General features: G+C 41.2%; 1 protein-coding gene and 1 long non-coding RNA gene across 10 annotated transcripts in view; one reads left to right on the forward strand and one right to left on the reverse strand.

Moving 5' to 3' along the window:
- The first annotated feature begins 8 nt into the window (after positions 1-8).
- LOC138763729 (uncharacterized) lies at positions 9-11,185 on the forward strand. 2 transcript variants are annotated; one of them, XR_011357751.1, is made up of 3 exons: positions 9-86; positions 10,227-10,387; positions 11,050-11,185. It is a non-coding gene; the product is annotated as an uncharacterized lncRNA (long non-coding RNA). The 2 variants fall into 2 exon arrangements; XR_011357750.1 differs by lacking the exon at positions 9-86 and adding an exon at positions 7,078-7,195.
- Positions 11,186-19,529: 8,344 nt separating this feature from the next.
- Positions 19,530-19,818, reverse strand: part of LOC138763731 (uncharacterized) — a 52,004-nt gene continuing 51,715 nt past the window's right edge. For all 8 annotated transcript variants that reach the window (XM_069938403.1, XM_069938404.1, XM_069938397.1 and 5 more), the window contains one exon: positions 19,530-19,704. Coding sequence is in view for 1 of the 8 variants with exons in the window: in XM_069938404.1 (XP_069794505.1) it covers positions 19,576-19,704 (129 nt within the window). In the remaining 7 variants the exon portion in view is untranslated. The remainder of the gene's footprint in view (positions 19,705-19,818) is intronic.

The following is a 19,818-nucleotide window of genomic DNA, read 5'->3' on the forward strand; positions in this document are numbered from 1 at the left end:
CGTTGAGCGGCACGTCGCGCGTCTCCAAAGGAAAGAGAGCTGCGTCTGGGACCAGGTTGTGACTAAAGAAAATTACAAATCCTAACGTAAAGGATCTTTTGTTTTTCTTTTTAACGTTGATTAATTCGGGTTCAGGTCGATGAGAAAGAAGCGGGGCTGGAGAGAATGCGCTGGGAAGGGTAATTGGTGCAGAAGGGGTGGGAGTGAGGAGAAACAGGCGGAGAGAGAAAGGGGGCGCGGGGGGGGGGGGCTAGGGGGTTTCAGTTAGATGGGGATTTTTTAAATAAACTTTTCAAACAAAGAGGAACAGGTTAGAGAGAGGGAGAAAAATGTCCAAAAAGAGATGGAAACTGGAATCCGGGATTACCTAAAATTATAAAATTCAATGTCCATGCGGTTCAGTTTAAGGCTGCCTAGGAAGACTGTCGACTGAGTCAGTGTCAGAGCAGGGAGTGATCACTCGATCGGGAGTAATCTATAGACCCCCCCCCCCCCCCAAATAGAACTTGGGACATTGAAGAGATAAAGAGACAGATTAGAGAATGATGGGGAAAAGTAATGGGGTGGTGGTTGTGGGACACTTCAACTTCCCTGATATTGATTGGCCCTTCCTTCTGTGCAGAGAGATAGATGGGACAGAATTTGTTGTCAGGTATACTTCAACTTCCCTGATATTGATTGGCCCTTCCTTCTGTGCAGAGAGATAGATGGGACAGAATTTGTTGTCAGGTGTATCCAGGAAGGATAGAGTATAGAGGCAAGCGGATCAGAGGAAAGCTCATACTGGATCTAGTAAAGGGCGATGAACCTAATCTGGTGACAGACCTGCCAGTGGGAGAGCATTTTGGTGAGAGTGACCACAGCTCCCTGACCTTTACATTAACTATGGGCAAGGATAGGAGTAGATGGAATGGTAACGTTTTAATTGGGGAAGGACTAATTACGATGGGACTTGGGAGAGTAAATTGGGAGCTGATGTTCTCGGGGGGGGGGTGGGGTGGGGGGGGAACACAGAAGTAATGTGGAGGATATTTGGGGAACACTTGCATGGAGTTCTGGACAGGTTTGTCCCACTGTAACAGAGGAAAGATGGCAGGATAAGGGATTCATGGTTGATAAAAGTTGTGACAGCCAGTTAAGGAAGAAGGAAGCATCCTTAAGGTTTAGGAAGCAAAAGTCAGGAAGGGCTTGGGAGAATTTTATGGTAGCCAGGAAGGATCAAGAAAGGAGAGCTAAGAGGGAATGAAAGGCCTTGATGAGTAGGATTAAATAAAATCCAAAGATGTTTTCTTTTTATGCATGAAGAATAGAAGGATGACTGGAGTGAAAGTAGCACCACTTAACGATAAAGGACAGAACATGTGCCTGGAAACAGGAGGCAGGGAGATCCTAAAGAATACTTTGTTTCAGTGTTCACCAGAGAGAGGGATTTTGGTGATTGTGAGGTCAGTGTAGAACAAGCTTCTGAGCTGGAGCTTGTGGTGGTTAATAAAGAGGAAATGATGAATCTTATCAAAAACATTGGATTGATAAGACCCTGGGACCAGGTGAAATATATCTCAGTTTGCTACGGGAAGGGAGGGAAGAGATTGCAGGGCTGATGGCAGTGATCTTTGCATCCTCCTTGACCAATGGAAAGGTACAGGTGGATTGGAAAATGCCAAAGGTAGTTTCCTTGTTTAAAAATAGGTAATAAGAAGAATACTGGAAATTAGAGGCCAGTGAGTCTTAAGTCAATGAAGAGCAAGCTAATGGAGACGATTCTTAGGGACAAGATTTGCAAGCATTTAGAGAAGCATATTCTTCTCGGGGATAGCTCACATGGCTTTGTGAGGGGAAGGTCATGCCTCACAAGCCTAATTGAGTTTTTTGAGGAAGTGATGGTGAGTGTATTGATTAGCGCAATACTATTACAGTACTAGCAATCCAAATTTGAATCCAGCTCTGTCTATTTGTATGTCCTCCCCATGTCTCAGATTTCAGATTTATTGTCAGAGTATGTGCATGATATCACATACAAACTTGAGATTCCTTTCCCTGTGGGAAAGTAGTGTGTAGTCAACTGCTACAAAGAAACAAACACACTTGCAGTGTGGGAAGTTAAGTTCTGAGATTTATCGAGGTTGGAAAGGCTCCTTTGATACAGTTGGAGATCCCTCTATTTGCTTGATTGGCTGATCTCAGCTGCATGAATAACAATAGTGGACCCGGAACATTCTTGCATGTGAATACCCTTCTTCCCCAGCCTGTTATTGATCTGTTAGTTGGGCAGCTTGGCCAGAGCCATTTTAGGGCTGCTGGTCTTGCACTGCTCCAGCTTTCATCTGTGCCAGTTCACTGTGTTAAGGGACGTGTTACAGTATGTTATGCTGCTGTTTACTACCGCGTGCCGGGCGATGTGCCCGCCCAACCTCCATGGTTGCAGGCCACCAAAAGTGCAAACAATAAACTGTACACAGTATAAACATGTAAACAAGTAAAAGAACTGTAAACATAACTAATGTAAACAAAAGAAAATCAATAAAGTGCACAAGTAAAGGTCCTTAAAAGAGTCTCTGATTGAATTTGTTATTGAGGAGTCTGATGGTGGAGGGGTAGCAGCTATTTCTGAACCTGGTGGTGTGAGTCTTGTGGCACCTGTACCTCTTTCCTGATGGCAGCAGCGAGAACAGAATGTGTGCTTGATGGTGTGGGTCTTTGATGATTGCTGCTGCTCTCCAACAGCAACGTTCCCTGTAGATATACTCAATAGTAGGGAGGGTTTTGCCTGTGACATTCTGGGATGAGTCCACTACCTTTTGGATGGCTTTATGCTCAGGGGTATTGGTGACCCCATACCAGTCCGTGATGCAGCTGGTCAGCACACTTTCCACCACATATCTGTAGAAATTTGCCAGGGTTTCTGTTATCATACAAAACGTCCGCAAACTCCTGGGGAAGTAGAGGTGCTAACATGCTTTCTTCACAATGTCATTGGTGTGTTGGGTCCAGGAAAGATCCTCCAAGGTAGTGACTTCCAAGAACCTAAATTTCCATCTCTAATCCCCTAATGATCACTAGATTGTGATCTAGTGATCTGGCTTTCCTTTCCTGAAGTCAATGATCAGCTCCTTAGTTTTGGTGACATTGAGTGCAAGGTTGTTATTGGTGCATCATTCAGTCAAGTTTTCAATCTCCATCCTGTATGCTGTCTCATCCCTTTCCTTTATACAACCCAATACTTTGGTATCGTTGACAAATTTGTTGATGGTGTTATTGTTGTACTGAGCTACACAGTCGTAGGTGTAAGTAGAGCAGGGGGCTAAGAACACAGCCCTATGGTTCTCTGGTACTGATGGAGATTGTGGAGAAGTTCTTAACAATCTTCACTGATTATGGTCTGGAGGTGAGGAAATCCATGATCCAATTACACTGTGGGTTGTTAATGCCATGGTCTTGGAGTTTGCTGATCAATTTTGAAGGGATGATAGTGTTAAATGCTGAGCTGTAGTTGATAAAGAGCATCCTGATGTATGCACCTTTGCTGTCCATGTGTTCCAGGGCTTCAGGTCTGTGTAGTTTCCTCTGAGTGCTCTGGTTTCCTCCCAACCATCAAAACATATGGGGGTTTTAGATTAATTGGGGTATTTTGGTATGGGCTCGTGGGCAGGAGTGCCTGTTACCTTGCTGCATGTCTAAATTTAAGAAGATTTACAATATTTTAAAAATTGGTGAAGGTCGGTGTGTTTAGAAGAGTATCAGGTTTGGTAGGTTCACAGAGAGACAAGTCTGGACACAAGCTTAATAATCACAGGTAACTTTAATGAACACACAGTAGACAAAGGAGAATGTCAAACTAGACTCAATTACTATATTAATAAACAACTATATATTAGACATTTGCATCGAACCCAGTTTGGACTACGATACCAATGGCCTCCTACACTTTACACACTCCCAGACAGGGACTTCAGCAGACATTCTCGATCCCTGAACCTTGAGGTGTGGCTCAGTATTAAGTAATATACAGTTACTAAGACACTCTAACAAGACAGGGACTTCAGCAGACACTCACGATCCCTCTATCTCATGGTGCACCTCAGTATTAGGTAATATTCAGTTACTAACGCACTCTAAATGACAGGAACTTAAACACATGTACCAGGTTCCCTGTACCAACTTTGGGGAGGGTGGGGTCCTCTACAAACACTGATCTATTGCAGTACTATGGCACACCTTACCTGCATGACGTCCAGTGATGTTTAAGTAGCAACCTGGCGTGGAGCAATGTCTGGGACTTGGATCACGAGGCAGAGAGAAAGAATGTGCTTTGTATCAATGTTTTATACAATTCTGATCAAGGCATCAAGCCAATAATGACCCTAGGTGATTTAAAGTAGCCAACGACAAGGTGTGCACTAATGGGTGGTCGGAATCAAACCTAGAGTGACAGGTGATGTGACTTCCGAATAAGTTTCAGACAGAGAGGACACGTGACCACCTGCAATCCACAATATTCCAGACTGGCAGGGAGGCCATGTGTTTCTCTACAATCCACATAAAACAGTCACACCACTCTGCAACCACTACAAAAAAACATCAATAACTGGTTTCTATACAGTAAATTCTATGTACGTGTCGTAACTACATATATAAAACAAAATAAAAGAGAAAGAAAAAAAAGACATTTAAAAACAATTCAAATCAAGTGGATCAATATATGTCTGTATGCTGGAGAAGGCACACAATCAAGCTCACTAGGTGCTTTCAAACTGCCTTGTAAAATGGGGTTAACCAGACAATTTGCCCAGTTAGCACCCCACTCACAAGACAGCTTGAAAGGGTCAGACCTGGTCAGTGTCGTCCAAAGTCAACCGGGTCCCTCCCCTACCTCGGTAGTCAGGGAACCCAGTTAAACTTACCCAGGACACGTCGATCGGCTGAAGAGTCTGTGGTGATCGGGGGAGGGGGGTTGCTGCCAGGGTTCGTGGTGGAGAAGGGGTGGGGAGGTGCCATGATTAGCGGGAGAGGGGTCGCCGCAGGGGAGAGAGGAGAGGGATCTCTGCTGCAGGGGAGTGACCAAAGGGGTTGCTGGCACGGAGGAGAGGGGGTTCGTCTGCCGCGGAGGCGAAGTGGACGGCTGATGCGGGGGAGAGAGCAGTGGGGTCAGCTGCCACAGGGGCAGAGGGGTCAGCTGATATGGAAGCAAGGGGTCGGCTGCCACGGGTTGAGGAGGAGCACGATTGACTGTGGGTGGGATACTGACAGCTGGTGGGGGGGGGATGAGGAGACTAGTTTGCATGATACGTCACTTACCGCATCATGGTGGGGGCAGGATTCCCCCTTAATCGCTGGGATGGACGATTTACTGGGGCTATTCCCCCCCCCCCTCAGCTTAAAAGGTGCTGGAGGCACCTTTGCCCCACTAATCACACCTGGGTCCCAGGAGAGCTACCTGGCTGCTGCAGCTTAAAAGGATCTAATGACAACGCCTCACCAGCTTCCCCCCCCCCCCCCACCCAATGGAGCAAGATGCTGTGGGAACTGCTCCCCAGTGTCAAATGGGAGGGAAGAAAAAAAAAATTGTCTGGTCACTGACTCGCATGCCTGGTTTCTCTGGCTTAGCTGGCAAAAGTGTGCACCTTTACCACCAAAGTCTGCGAGCAGCCAGTGCAAGATCATCCATGAGATGCCAGAGCCCTCTGTTGGCTCACACATTCCACGCATTGGCTTCATAAGCACAGATCCCAAAAGTCTGTCATCATGCTATCCCATGGTGAGGCATGGGGCAGGCCAACTGGCATACATTCAGGGTGTACCTGTATGTTCTGGGAGTGCCCATTTTTCTGGGCTGTTGTCTGACACCAGGATACCATTCCTGCTCATGTTCCCTTTATATGATGCCACATGGCTTTGTTGGTTCCCAGGAAAAGACAGGATAGAAAGTTGGCCAAATTAGTAGTTTTTAAATAAAAGCTCGTGAAGCACCCACTCCATAAGGAATTACTGAAGTTTTTTAAAATTAAAAAAAATAATAGACATACAGCATTGTAACAGGCCAAATCGGCCCTATGAGTCCTTGACACCCAAATTACACCCCATTAACCTACACCCCAGTATGTTTTTGAAGGGTGGGAGGAAACCGTAGCTCCCAGAGAAATCCCACACAGACATGGGGAGAACATACAAACTCCTTACAAAGAGCGCAGGATTCGAACAGAGGTCCAGTCTCGATCATTCGCGCTGTAAAGGCATTTCACTAGCCACTACGCCAACTGTTCTGTTAATGGGAGGGCTGGGGAGGGGACGCTGCCATTGTCGAGTGGAATAGGTGGTGAATTTGGTCCAGGCCAGGTTCCCTGCCCTCCTAGAATGGGGCCTACGCGGCCAGACGCAGTGACACACTGATGGCATGATGGCACAGGTTGTTAGGGAGTGGGCACTGATTGTGGGGATCTATGGAGGCGCCTACGAGCACCATTTCCCAGGGAGCACAAAGGTGACTGGTCACCTACTTAGTCACCACCGCACACCCCGTCCTTAAAGGGGTGGTCTTGCCCTTGTGGGGCTGGCCAAGAAAAATGTCCAGGAAGCCATTACCCTCATAGAGGGTACACGGAGCAGGGAGCACCCACTCAAGTTTGCAGGGCTGAGGGGAAGTTTGGTGATGTCACCTTGCCAGTGACTCTCTGGGGAGAGCACTGAGTGGGGAAGCCCCTTCAGGGTGAAGCTTCCCATGTGCCACCCACTCTGACCTGGGCCAGCTTCCTCTTTTGTCCTCCCCCACCAGAGGTGGCCCCTGACTAATCTATCTTTTGAGCTCTCTCAACTCCGCCCCCCCCCACAGGAAAATACTCCCCTTCAAGCTGTTCCTCTTCTTGATGTGATGGTTTACAAACGCTCATCAAAACAGACTGTTGCTATCCCATCACTTATTCCTGCCATCATGTTGTTCTGTATAACCAGCAAGGAGTGTTGTTACTTATTATTTACAGAACTGTCAAGCAGGCAAACAAAGGAGTTGCCATGGAAATGTCATAATTGGACACACAAGCTCAACAATGATCGCTTCTTTTGCTATGCACATTTTGAGTGCAGCTTTTGTAATGGACCTTTTTTTTCCTTCTCTTTTTAATTGCACCCTGCGCTGTAGTAATGCTGTCTATCAGGGCTCAGGAAATTGGAGTTACAGATCACTATTACAATGTTGCAGTTTGTAAGTACAGTGTTACAGATCAAATACCCCGAAGAGGCTTCCCCACTCAATGCTCTCTCCAGAAAGCATACATGTTTCTGTGAGTCATTGGCAATGTGACGTCACCAAACTTCCCTTCAACCTGCAAACTTGAGGGGGTGCACCCGGATCCGTGTACCCTCTAGGAGGGTAAACGTTTTCATGGTAGCCAGCCCCATGAGCGGCAACTTTAATCAACACATGGGAGACAAATAGGGGAGAACATCAAATGATACTCAATTATTATATTACTTAACAACTATATAGATATTCACATCAGACCTAGGTTGGACTCCAATACCAGTGGGGCGTGCGGTGGTGACTAAGTAGCCCCCAAGGCACCAGTCACCTTTGTGGTCCCTGGGAAGTGGCCGCCTCAAGAGATACTCACAATCAGTGCTCATTCCCTAACAATCTGTGCCGTCACTGTGGCTGGCCACGTAGGCTCCATTTTAGGAGGGCAGGGAACCTGTCCTGGACCACAATCTCAACCTGTTCTCATAGAGTGGTGCTGTCATCAACCTCTTATTGTTTAGACAATTCTTTCAGGGCGCTCGCTTCCTGATGAGAGAGGCAAACATTGGAGGACCCTCTCTCCTACACCATGGCAGCAGCATGGCTAGGTGTTGGCATGGCTGCTGGTGGTATTGGTCCCCTCTCCTGGCTTGCTCCTTGGTGGAGTAGTCCTGGGACTCCGCAATTTCATAATGATCACATACGTGTTCACCCGAGGTTCCCCCATATTGGCTATATCCCCATTGTGGAGAGTTGGCAGGATGCACTTGTGGCAGACCTGGGACTGCATGGTCACTGGTAGGATCTGCAAAGGCTCAAGCACACAGAGGGGAGGACGTGTGTCGTAGGACTCAGTTTCCTCATGGTCATCACCATCTATCCACACATACCTATCCCCCAACTGTGTGTTATTCCCCTTCCACCACTGGACAATGGCATGGACTTTTTGTGAGCCAGACCAGCGAGCTGCTTGCAGCTACTGTGTTTAACTTGGATGCTGCCTCCATGACTTTCATTTCGAGGTTGGTCACTTGCACTTGGCAGTGCCTCCTGTGGTGTACAACAGAGATGCTGCAGGGATTCTATCTCCCTATCTTTCTGGCAGCCCTGATTACTTAAATTGGATGTGATATCCCATTGGCACCTAAATAGGGATATTAGTAACCCCAGAGAGCTCCCCAACGATTCCCCTTAGCCTTGGGAAACTCTGGTTCCGCCATGAGGGAGACCACATGGTGCCCTATCTTCTCTCCATAGGAGGCCAGCCATGCCGTCGAACGGCTGAACACCTGACGGTTCTCGGTCCACCCAAAGATTTGATATTCTGATCCTGAGGTTCCTTTACTAGCTATGGGTCGCCTCCTACTGCCCTCATTGGCAAGCAGGTATACAATAATGCATGCACCTGACAGGACACCCACACACACATTCATTAGTACAATCTCCCACATGGTTAGTTCTCCACATGTGTCCAGCCGAGACTCTTTGAACCCTGCTCACAGCGCCAATTGTCGCATTGGGAAGTGTATCAGGTTCAGAGGGTCCACAGAGAGATGAGACTGGAAAAAAGTGTTACAATCACAGGTAACTTTAATCAACACATGGGAGACAAATAGGGGAGAACATCAAATGATACTCAATTATTATATTACTTAACAACTATATAGATATTCACATCAGACCTAGGTTGGACTCCAATACCAGTGGCCACCTATATTCTACACACACACAGACAGGGACTTCAGCAGACATTTCCAATTCCTGTACCTCGGGGTGTGGCTCAGTGTTAAGTAACATACAGTTACCAACACACTCTAACAACAGTAAGGTGATAATTATGATGTTTATGGATTTTAGTAAGGTGTTTGACAAGGTCCCCCATGGGAGACTCATTCAGAAAGTCATGAGGCATGGGATTCATGGAACCTTAACTATATGGATTCAGAATTTGCTAACCTGCCAAAAGCAGAGTGTAATAGTAAATAGAACATATTCTGCCTGGAGGTCAAATGACTAGTGGAGCTCTACAGGGATCTAGCTGGTACCCCTGCTCTTTGAGGATGAGGATAACACAAAGGATGGAGATGTTGTGGGTAGTGAAGGTTAGAGTTGTGGGTTACAACAGCATGTAGATAGAATGCAGTGTTGGGCAGAGATGTGGCATATAGAGTACGTTGGATACATGTGAAGTGATGTAGTTTTGAAGATCAAAGTTGAGGGTGGGGTACAAGGTCAATGCAAGATTCTAAACAGTGTGAAAGAACAGAGGGACCTTGGTTTCCAAATCCATAGATCTTCAAGGTTGCCATGCAGGTTGATAGGATAGTTAAGAAGACTTCATTAGTTGGTGGATTGAGTTCAAGAGTCATGAGGTAATGTTAGAGCTCTATAAAACTTTGGTTAGACCACACTTAGAATATTGTGTCCTGTTCTGGTCACCTCATTACAGGAAGGATGTGGAAGCTTTAGAGAGGTGCAGAGAAGATTTACCAGGATGCTGCATGGATTGGAGAATGTGTCTTTTGAGGCAATGGTCATAGAAGTTTTTCTCTCTGGAATGATGAGAGGTGACTTAATAAAAGTTTACAAGATTATGAGAGGCATAATCCTTTTTCCTGGGGTGACAGTACCAAATACCAGAGGACATCTGTATAATGTGAGGGAAAAAGTTTAGGAGAGAAGTCAGGGGTAAGTTTTTGTTACATAGAGAGTAATGGGTGCCTGGAATGCATTGTAAGGAGACTGGTACAATAAGGACATTACAGGCACATGGTGCAAGAAAAAGAGGGTTATTGGTGTGAGGTGCTGGTGGTGGTGGTGACTATCCCTCATAGTCAAGGATGGCCTTCGTTCCAACAGAGCGATGACACCTGTGCATGTATTTGTTTAATGTGTACTTTATGTTGCACTCCAAGAAGCACATGATACTTCACAAATCAGCCAACTAATTCCCATGGCATGAAAACTACGACAATAGGTGCTGATGGATTTGTTGCAGGCTTTGTCCGCCTTCACAGCCATTGAGTTCAGAGTAACTTCATCCACCAAGGGCAACCCTACCAGGAACATAGCTCCAGATGGCATCACTCTCAGGATCACAAGACCACACAAGCTTCTCCACCACAACAAGGTGTCAATCCATGGAGGACTGGGTGTGAGGTAGGGAAAGATTAGATTAAGTAAGCTTTATATTGGTCACCACAACATCGTGGGCTGAAGGGCCTGTACTGTATTGCTCTAGGTTCTAATAGACTTGCCCTGAAAATGGATGAATCCAAGGACAGACATGACATTATAGGAATGGGTGGGGGTGTTTAAACGGTTGGTCACAGGAAGCTCAAGTTCAGACCCACAAACAGAGTGTAGGTATAGCTGTTTGGTCTCACTGACATAGAGGAGGCAACATCTTGTACACCAAATGCAGTAGATTAGGTTGAACAATGTATCTTTTCTTGCAATGTGCTGGCACAGCTCATTCTCTCCCTCCCGACCCCTTTCCTAATAGTAATTCTCTTTGTCACTCAACCACTCACACCTTTATCACCTCTCAGCCCCTCTCCCAGCTTCTTCCCCACTTTATTTATGTGGTTTCGCCTATTTTGGCTACTTTTGCCTACTTCAGATTTCGACTTGAAATATCGTCTGACCACTTCTACCCGTACATGCTCTCTGACCTGCTCAGTTCCTTTGCTGATTTCCTTCAGAAATTCTTTGTCCACTCCATTGAAGTAATGATGACTTGTAATTTTGTGAAACAAACTTTTTGTAGTAAACCACATCATTCTATTTTTAATTCCTTAACTACATTTTCTGTATTACAGCTCCGTAATGAAGTGTAAAGCAATAGAATGCATCGATTGGGTTGGCCACCAGCACAAGTGAGGCCTTCAGAAGGGATGAAAATTAAACATAGGGCAAGCCATCATAAGATTGATCAGCAGGTGGTAGCATTGGACAATTATGGGTGAATTTATGACAATATGAGAGATTATTTTCATTGGATGAATAATAAATTCTTTAACAATATTGAAATGCCTAAGAGATTTCTCAGATTTGATTCAATGTTTGAATCAAACCTGAGGTATTTCAAAACTAAGGAAAATGCCAGCCAGAAAGATGGTTTGCAGATCCCATGTCAGGATGCAATCCAGACATTCTGGATTAGTCTTGAAAGAAACAAAAAATCATCGGAACCACTGCTATTTGAATTTTTAGGATTCAGTGACTTGATATCTAAATAAGTATCTCTGATCAATTCAATTCACCTGTAAAATTCTTTTTCTGATGGAAGAATCTCTCCTCCTGTCTTTAGCATGGAAAAAACTGACTGCTGTACAAAATCAGTGGTTTACAATCTTGCAAAGTGGAAGGGGAACATATTGGTATTCTAGTCCAAATAAAGCAGAAATAGATAAATTTTAAAGGTTGACCCTGTAAAATGGCTAAATGGAGAAAAATCTTTCTCTGTAGATTCGGTATTAATATCATGGTGTGGACCCTTGAAATATTTTTGTTCAAGGTTCGAGATTCCTTTATTGTTATGTAATAGTACAGAACATGAAACACACAAAATTGCCTCCTGTAAGGTAGACAAAGTGTTGCCATTAGTGCTACCTGGTGCTCCTTACATACAGTAAGAGAGAAAGAGAAACAAAACGTAGTCCCTTCAGAGTTACTGAGTGTCCGTGACTTACCCATAGCTCTAATTATGGCATTCCATTGTTCTAGGGTGTCAATGACACCAATGTCAGAAGTTTGGAGCACAAAGAACCTGGTGCAACATTCATCCAAATATGTATCTTATTCTTTTACTTTGGGATAGATCATCAGATCTCCTCAGCACAGGTGAAAATATTAGAGCGAGTTCAAAACAGATAAGAAAACTCCTTATTCGTACCACCACAAATTTCTGCTTCAAAATGAGTAGTAATTTAACTTATGAAAGTTTATTTATGAATAAAACCTGAAAAGTAGGTTTGTAAAATAATGTTTGTTTGCTTAAATTAGTCTTGTTCATAGCCAAATCCTCAGGATCAAGAAAATATGTAAATTATCTACCTAGAAACTGAGGGGTTATCCTTTGTCTGGTACACTAAACACATGTTTATTGTACTAATAGCAACTTTGACCTCCTGAATAATCTAAAGAATTGGGCAAAAATACATAGAAGTACTGCAATGCCGCATTGCAAACCAATTTGTGGCCCAAAACAGGATCTATTTTGTTCTTTTCTTTGTGTTTATTTTGTTCCTGTAGGTTTCTAAAATAAGAGCTGATGTTACACTGATCACCAAGAAGAGAACAAGCACTTAAAGACGAACTTGCTCTACCTATAGCAACCATAAAAACAATAGCAGGAAAGGTTGCTATGGGCCTTAAGGAAAATCTAGGTATGTTTCTGGGCACTGATACAGACAGAAGTCAAGTTACTTGAAGTTGTTTAATTATGTATTGAGCCCAAGATAACAACATCTTTCTCAACATCAGTAAGATGAAGGAGATTATTATAAACTTCAGAAAAAAAGGTAGGGACCACCTAGGTCCACCTCAATGGCAATTGAGTAGAGAGAGTAGATAGCTTCAAGTTCTTGGCAGCAAACAATTCTAGTGACCTCTCCTGGACTAATCACATTGGCGTGGTGATCAAAATGACGTCTCTACTTTCTTGGAAGATTAAAGAAGTTCAGAATGTCCTCATGCCCCTCAATGACTTCTACAGCACCATCAAAAGCATCGAAGTATAGTATGGGAGATGATCTGCCCAAGACCAGAAGGAACTGCAGAAGGTAGTAAATGTAGCTCAGAACTCCTCCTCCACAGATTCCATCTACATCTAGAAATGTAACCAACCTACTGAAGGACCCATCACTCCCCAGGCACACTCTCTTCAGGACTGCTAGGCTGGGAAATAGCATCTTACCGCAGGCTGTGAGATTAATGAATTTTGTATCCTGTAACTGAGTAAATCCTCCCAAAATATTTATCTATATTATTTCAATTGATACCTTTATGTATTATGTATGTGCAGTGATCCAGAGAAACGCTGTTCCAAAGGGTGAAATTATGCCCTAACAGGCTTAAAGAAAGTTCCCCCCCCCCAACCCCGCAGCCATGTCTCCTGAATGAACAATACAGTAGCACTCTCATGCTGCCTTGCTATGTACAGAATGACCTTTTCATTGCAACTCTCTATCTGTAACTGTTCTCTGTTCTGTTTTGTATGGTTGTATGAATGAATGAATGACCTGTTAGACTGCTTGTAAAGAAGAATCCTTTTCACTGTACCAGATATAATGTGACAATGAAGTTGAACAGAAGGCAATAATATGCCCAGATGAAAATGAGGTGCTGTTCTGCATGCTTGCATTGACTCTCATTATAACAGTGCAGGAGGCTACAGACTGGCCAGAGTGGAATGAATAATTAGTGTCAGACAACAAGAAGTACTGGATCACACCTGCAATCTGAACATAGGTACTCCAAAAAGGAATCACCCTATGTGTATTTGTCTTCTCCATTGTACAGGAGGCAACTCAATGTGCATCAGATTGGATGAAGTGGAAGTGAATTGGTGCTTTACCAGGAAAGACTATTTGGATCTCTAGATGATAGGTAGGGAAAAGGAGAAAGGACAATGGTTGTTCTGTGGTTGCTGTAGGCAGCATTTTTTAAGTGATTTTCCTCTTTCTACTAGTCACTGTAGCAATAATGTGATGATACCAGCTCTGCTTTGTGGGGTCTGCAAGAATAACTATTTTAAGAATGGTTGGTTGGAATGTAAAAATGGGGCAGGGACCTGTGAAAGGAATGGTCCCTGAGAAATGCTGAAAGTGGAGGAGAAAGAAATGATGTGTGTGGTGGTAGAGCTCTGAATGTTTCATACATTGCAAAACATTAAAAAGGATTGTGTCAATAACTTGTATTAGTGCAGGTGGAGAGCATGTAAAAGCTCTGAAACTTACTCTCATCGGAATGGCAATGGCCTGCTAATTGGAATTGTGAATCCTGTTAAAATGCTTGAAAAGCTGGGCTGGATAAGCTGTGCCCAATGCTGAACCAACTATCAAACTTCTTCAACTTCTTTCAATGTTTCTGACATTCACAAACATTGGAACATATTAAGCATTTAATATATTCTTAATTAGTATTTTAAATTCTTATTTTCCTTTGCTCTTTTCCTCACTTCACTTACATTTTAATCCTTATATATTTAATTTCATTATCTGACGATCTAAACTGAACAATTTGTTTACATTGATTATGATCCCCATCAACCAATTGCATAATTTCACTTTTATACCAATCAATTTTATAACCTGATATTTCACCATATTCTCTCAAACTCACACATAATGAATGCAAAGAATTCATAGGATCTGTTATATAAATCAAAACATCATTAGCAAATAAATTAATCTTAAATTCCTCTCTGCTAACTTTAATTCTTTTAATGTTAGTATCTTGTCTTATTAAATGTGCTAAAGGTTCAAATGCTAAAAACAAATAAAGGTGGATATAATGGATGTCCTTGTCTAGTTGATCTAGATATAAGTAATTTTTGAGTTTCTCGTAATAACATTAATAGGCCTTGAAGTTTGTTCCGTCTTCAATTACCAAGCCAAAACTGTATGTGCTCTTTCCCCCAGCTCATAGTACATCTGTTTAGTTTTCTCAATTAATTTCTCTGTTCTATAAGTTTTTATTGAATTATAATATAATTTCTTATTTATTAAATCTCTTTTTTCGTCCAGATATTCTACTGCAAATCTTATTCTAAATTCTCTATTTCTTTTTAATTTTAGTTGAATAACTTATTATTTGACCTGTTAAATAAGCTTTTAAGGCATCCCATAGAATAAATTTATTGTCAACTGAATCAGATTAATATTTAAATATATCTAATTTTTTTCTCTTATATAATTACAAAATTCAACATTTCTCAATAATGAAGAATTCTTTAAACTTCCATCTTTAAAATTATTTTTCTTTTTTCAGAAACTATACATGAAATCAAAAGAGGTGAATGGTCTGATAAAAATCCTAGCCTTATATTCTGCAGCTGTAACTCATCCTTATAATTGAGCTGACATTAAAAACATATCTATTCTTGAATAAGAATCACATCTGTAAAAATAAAATGAATAATCCTTTTCTTTCAGATTTAATTTTCTCCAAATATCAACTAAATTCTAGCCCTTCATCAAGTCAAGACTGTTTTAGCTGTTTTGTTCTCGTAACTGATTTTTGTGACTTATCCAATAATGGATCTAAAAACAATTAAAATCCCCACCAATTAACACATTTTCATGTGCTTCAACAAGGTGTAAAAAAGAATCCTGAATAAATTTTTCATAGTCAATATTAGGTGCATATATATATTTAGAGTAAATTTGACAATCTACAAAAACAAATCTCCCCCCAGAATCTGTTACAACAGATTGTAATTTAAAAGTTAATTTCTTATTAATCAAAATACCAACTCCTTTTGCCTTAGAATTAAAAGGAGCTATAACTTGACCTACCCACTCTCTTTTTAATTTTTAATGTTCTTTTTTAGTTGAATGTACCTCTTGTATAAAAGCAATATCAACCCTCAAATTTTTAATATAAGCCCATTTTTTCTCTTAATTGTGTTATTAAGCCCATTCACGTTAAAAGTTACAAAATTTAATAGGTTATTAACAGCCATATCTAAAGTTTTAAAAATATGTAACTCTTGCCACCCATCCCAGTAGATCCCACCTCCACTGAAATTTTCAAAAATAACTGACATCTTCAGAAAAAAAGAAGCAAAAACATCTAAAGATAAAACAAAAACAAGTACTGATAATAAAAAAAAAGTACTATTTCCCTCTATTATACAGGAAGTGGCTCTTGCCACGAAATGGCATGCAGCTGCGGAAGGAGAAGACAAAAAGTTCATCTCCTCCAGACAGAATATGCACAAATATATTTATCTTACAGCATCTCTTGACTCAATTTCACTTTCTGAACAGATTGGCTCTGAATTAGATCTTGTTTATTATTAGGCAAAGAATTAGCAAATTCCAAATTTTCGCCTTCGTCAGTAAAAAAATCGTAATTGATTTTCTCCAGAAAAACTTTAAGTATAGCTGGATATCAATAAATAAATTTATATCCCTTCTTCCAAAGGACAGATTTTGCAGCGTTAAGTTCTTTTCTTCTTTTAACAATAGACCTACTCAAATCTGCATAGAAAAATACTCTATTATTTCCAATCATTTAAGGGTCTTGTTGCTTCTTAGCATTTTGGACTGACAATCTTAATATCATTTCTTTATCTTGATAATGTAAACATCTAATCAGAAATAAGTGTGGTGCTTGTCCCGGAAATGGTTTATTTCTATTAGCTCTATGTGCTCTATCCATTTGGAAAGTTTTCAGGCCCCATAATTTCCTGATTCCATCTTTGAAAAAATTGTACTGGATTGGGATCTTCCAAATCTTCAGGCAGTCCAACAATTTTAACATTATTTCTGTGGCTATGATCCTCTAATACATCAATTTTCTGTAGGACTTCTTTCCTTTGAGCTTCCAAGCCATAAAATAATCTTTCATTTTATTAACTGTATCTTTACATTGTTCTACATCAAAATGATAATCTTGTTTAGCTTCTATTTTCTGAACTTTAACCTCATCCACAGTTTTAGCATATTTTGCCATTTCTAATTTAATAAAATTCATTTCACCTTTAAGGTACTGAAATTGTGTATTGGATCAGATCTTACAGACATTAATTGTAAATCCATATGTTTAATCATTCTATTCATTTGTTCCATAAGTAAAGGAAACTGATCTGAAGGATCTGCACTGTGAAATTAACTTTAGAATATTCAAACTTTGTTCACTCCATTCCTTGAGTAAACTGGGGCTCTTCTCCATGATATAATAACCTTACTCCCTCCAATTCTTCATACATTTCTTCTTCTTCCTCTTCTTCACTTGATGATGGAATTGGGCTTGATTGTTTGCAAGCCATTTGCTTAGTCCTGGTCTGACTAGTAATGCTAGCAGACCTGGGCTTGGCTGGCTCAGTTGCTCCTTGCAATGACATCGATTCAGTTGTGTGTATGCATAAAAATTTGTTCTTGTGACGTTTGCAGTTCAACGTCCTCTTCTAAACTCCAGTGTCATCTTTGCTGGTTCCCGGGAGAAGCAGTGCTTGAGATACATTAATTATAGCTGTCGCAGCTCGAGTCAATCTCGGAGGGAGAGGAGGCAATTCCAAAGGCGCCGTGGTTAAGATTGACTCAGTTTCTTCAGTTGTCCTACCTCTTTATTAATCGTTTTCTTTGCAGTTTGAGTCTTTGATTTCTTTCTAGCCATTGGAGTTAGGTTCAGAACAAATCTCAATATTGTAATTTTTTTAAAATTTGGGTTTTAATTAATTCTGCCGGGAGAGGTGTATTTCCACGTCTCCAACCTACGCCATCATGCCACACCCTCCCCGAATTTTTGTATTCCTGATTACCTGGCTCCACCCCATCCTGTGACTGTACCTGTGGCCCCTCCCTCTAACACCCTGACCTTTCCCCAGAAAGCCCGGATCATGGCACAGGATGAGGTCCTTGTCCATTGTGAATAAAAGCCTGTACAGCAGTTTCAGCCTCTCGAGTTATTTAAAGTGTGTCAATGAATTGAATGTATTAATTTATTGTTCAAGGGATGTGTTTCATTCCTGAACCATCCATTTTGTACATTATTACAGCTAATTGTTTCACAATAGATGTGGTGCCTTTATTTCCCTCAACTGCTGAAGGGAATCAATGTCAGGCTTCAGAGTCTGTTTTCACCTAGCCACAATGGTTTTTAATATTTAAATAAGCAGTTTGTGGTGTTCTCATCTACAGCAGTAGATAGTCTAAATGGATAAGGGGATTATTCCAAGGACCCTGTTCCCACCAACCCAAATACCCTAATGAATCTCAGTTTCATTGGTATTTTTCTTTGTTTTTAATAATCGTTTCTCTTCTTTGGTATATGTGAGAATATATATTGTGGGAGAGTCGGTAACTATCAATACACTTTCCTAACCTTTATTGGTTAAGGTTAGTTCCATTGTTAGCATTACCTTAGTCATTGCCCCCATACTTTCAATGGCATTGAGAATGACAAAAACTCTCAAATGAAATCCTACTCTTTGTTCCTGATAGTGATTGGCTATCAATCCCTTTTTCTCTCTTCTCCAACATTATTATTTACTTTCCTCTTTTTCATTTGTTTCCTTATTTTTTTCATTTGTCATTGTTATTCAGACCAGTGTCATGTTTCTGAATTTAATTTCTCCGATCAAGACAGGCATGGTGAATCAAATTAGCAATGCAAACACAACTTGTAATAATTTGATACTCATTGTCTAATGACAGAATGTATCCTTACAGGGCTAATTTAAGAGCATAATTACAAGTTTAACTGGCATATTTGCTCTGACTAATATTATTTTCAAAATTGTATTAAACTTCTGGGGGAACCAATCTATCCTTTCACATCTCCACTAATGTGTATAGAGTTAAAATGTATCTCAGTGCCTGAGAATCTAGCTGCAGAATTTAGATTAAATCTAAGTCCTCTGTCTATTTTTTTATCTGGAAGTCTGGAAGCTATTTCCTTTAGCGGGGATTATCTCGGCACACTTTTCTTCAGAGCATTTGACAAACACACAGAAATTCTTCCCCTCTGTTAATTATTTCTGAGTATTTATTCATTTACTTTTGCAGAATTCCTAGACATCTCCCAAAAGCCTACAAATGAAGAACAATTTCCCCACGCTGATAAATTACAAAAGTACAAGGAGAGAATCTTTAGTGTTTCAGGGCCTCTCGTGAATTGAAATTTGTTGGCAATCACTGATCAACTTTGTCCAAATAAAGATGAAATATGAATGCAATGCCATTCTTGTGTGAGAACATCATACTGCAAAATCCCCGTTATCCGAATGCAAGCAACTGGCAAAAAAATTTGCTGAAGCTAAATAGAGCAAAAATACGCACGTTTAAAATTGGTGCCACCTGGTGGTCAGTTTGCCAATCCTTGCAACATGCAATCTCAAGCAACCAGCAAATTCATTTATCCAGCATCTACAAACTTCCATAGGTGTCAGATAATGGGGTTTTTACTGTAATTCAATACAGTGAGATTAACATAGATTTTCATTGGGAATAACAGTGAAGTTAGAAGCATCATTTGCACCTGCAGTAAAAGGCAGAAATGTGAAATTTAGCATCATCTTTCAAACAAAAATATGCATTTTATAAACATTCATACTTCTAACACTGAGAAATATGAGTTGTGAAGTTTTTTTTATTGTGACATTAAAGTAAATCACTCTAAGCACACTGCCTGTGTAAGCATTGCGTAATAGGCTGACAATTGAAGTTGATGGAGAGTATGTTGAACAGATCATTTTCTGATGAGCTGAAAGAGCAGTCAGGGAGCTGAGTCAATGGTTTCTGTATCTACAATAAAATACATATCTAATATTACTTCTAGTTAACCATGTATTTTCTTAGGATACATTTACTGAATCCTTCATACTTATTTTGGTTTATTTGGAATTTATGGCAGTCTTT

Source organism: Narcine bancroftii, chromosome 5 (assembly GCF_036971445.1).
Source record: "Narcine bancroftii isolate sNarBan1 chromosome 5, sNarBan1.hap1, whole genome shotgun sequence".
In the NCBI taxonomy this organism is placed as follows: domain Eukaryota; kingdom Metazoa; phylum Chordata; class Chondrichthyes; order Torpediniformes; family Narcinidae; genus Narcine; species Narcine bancroftii.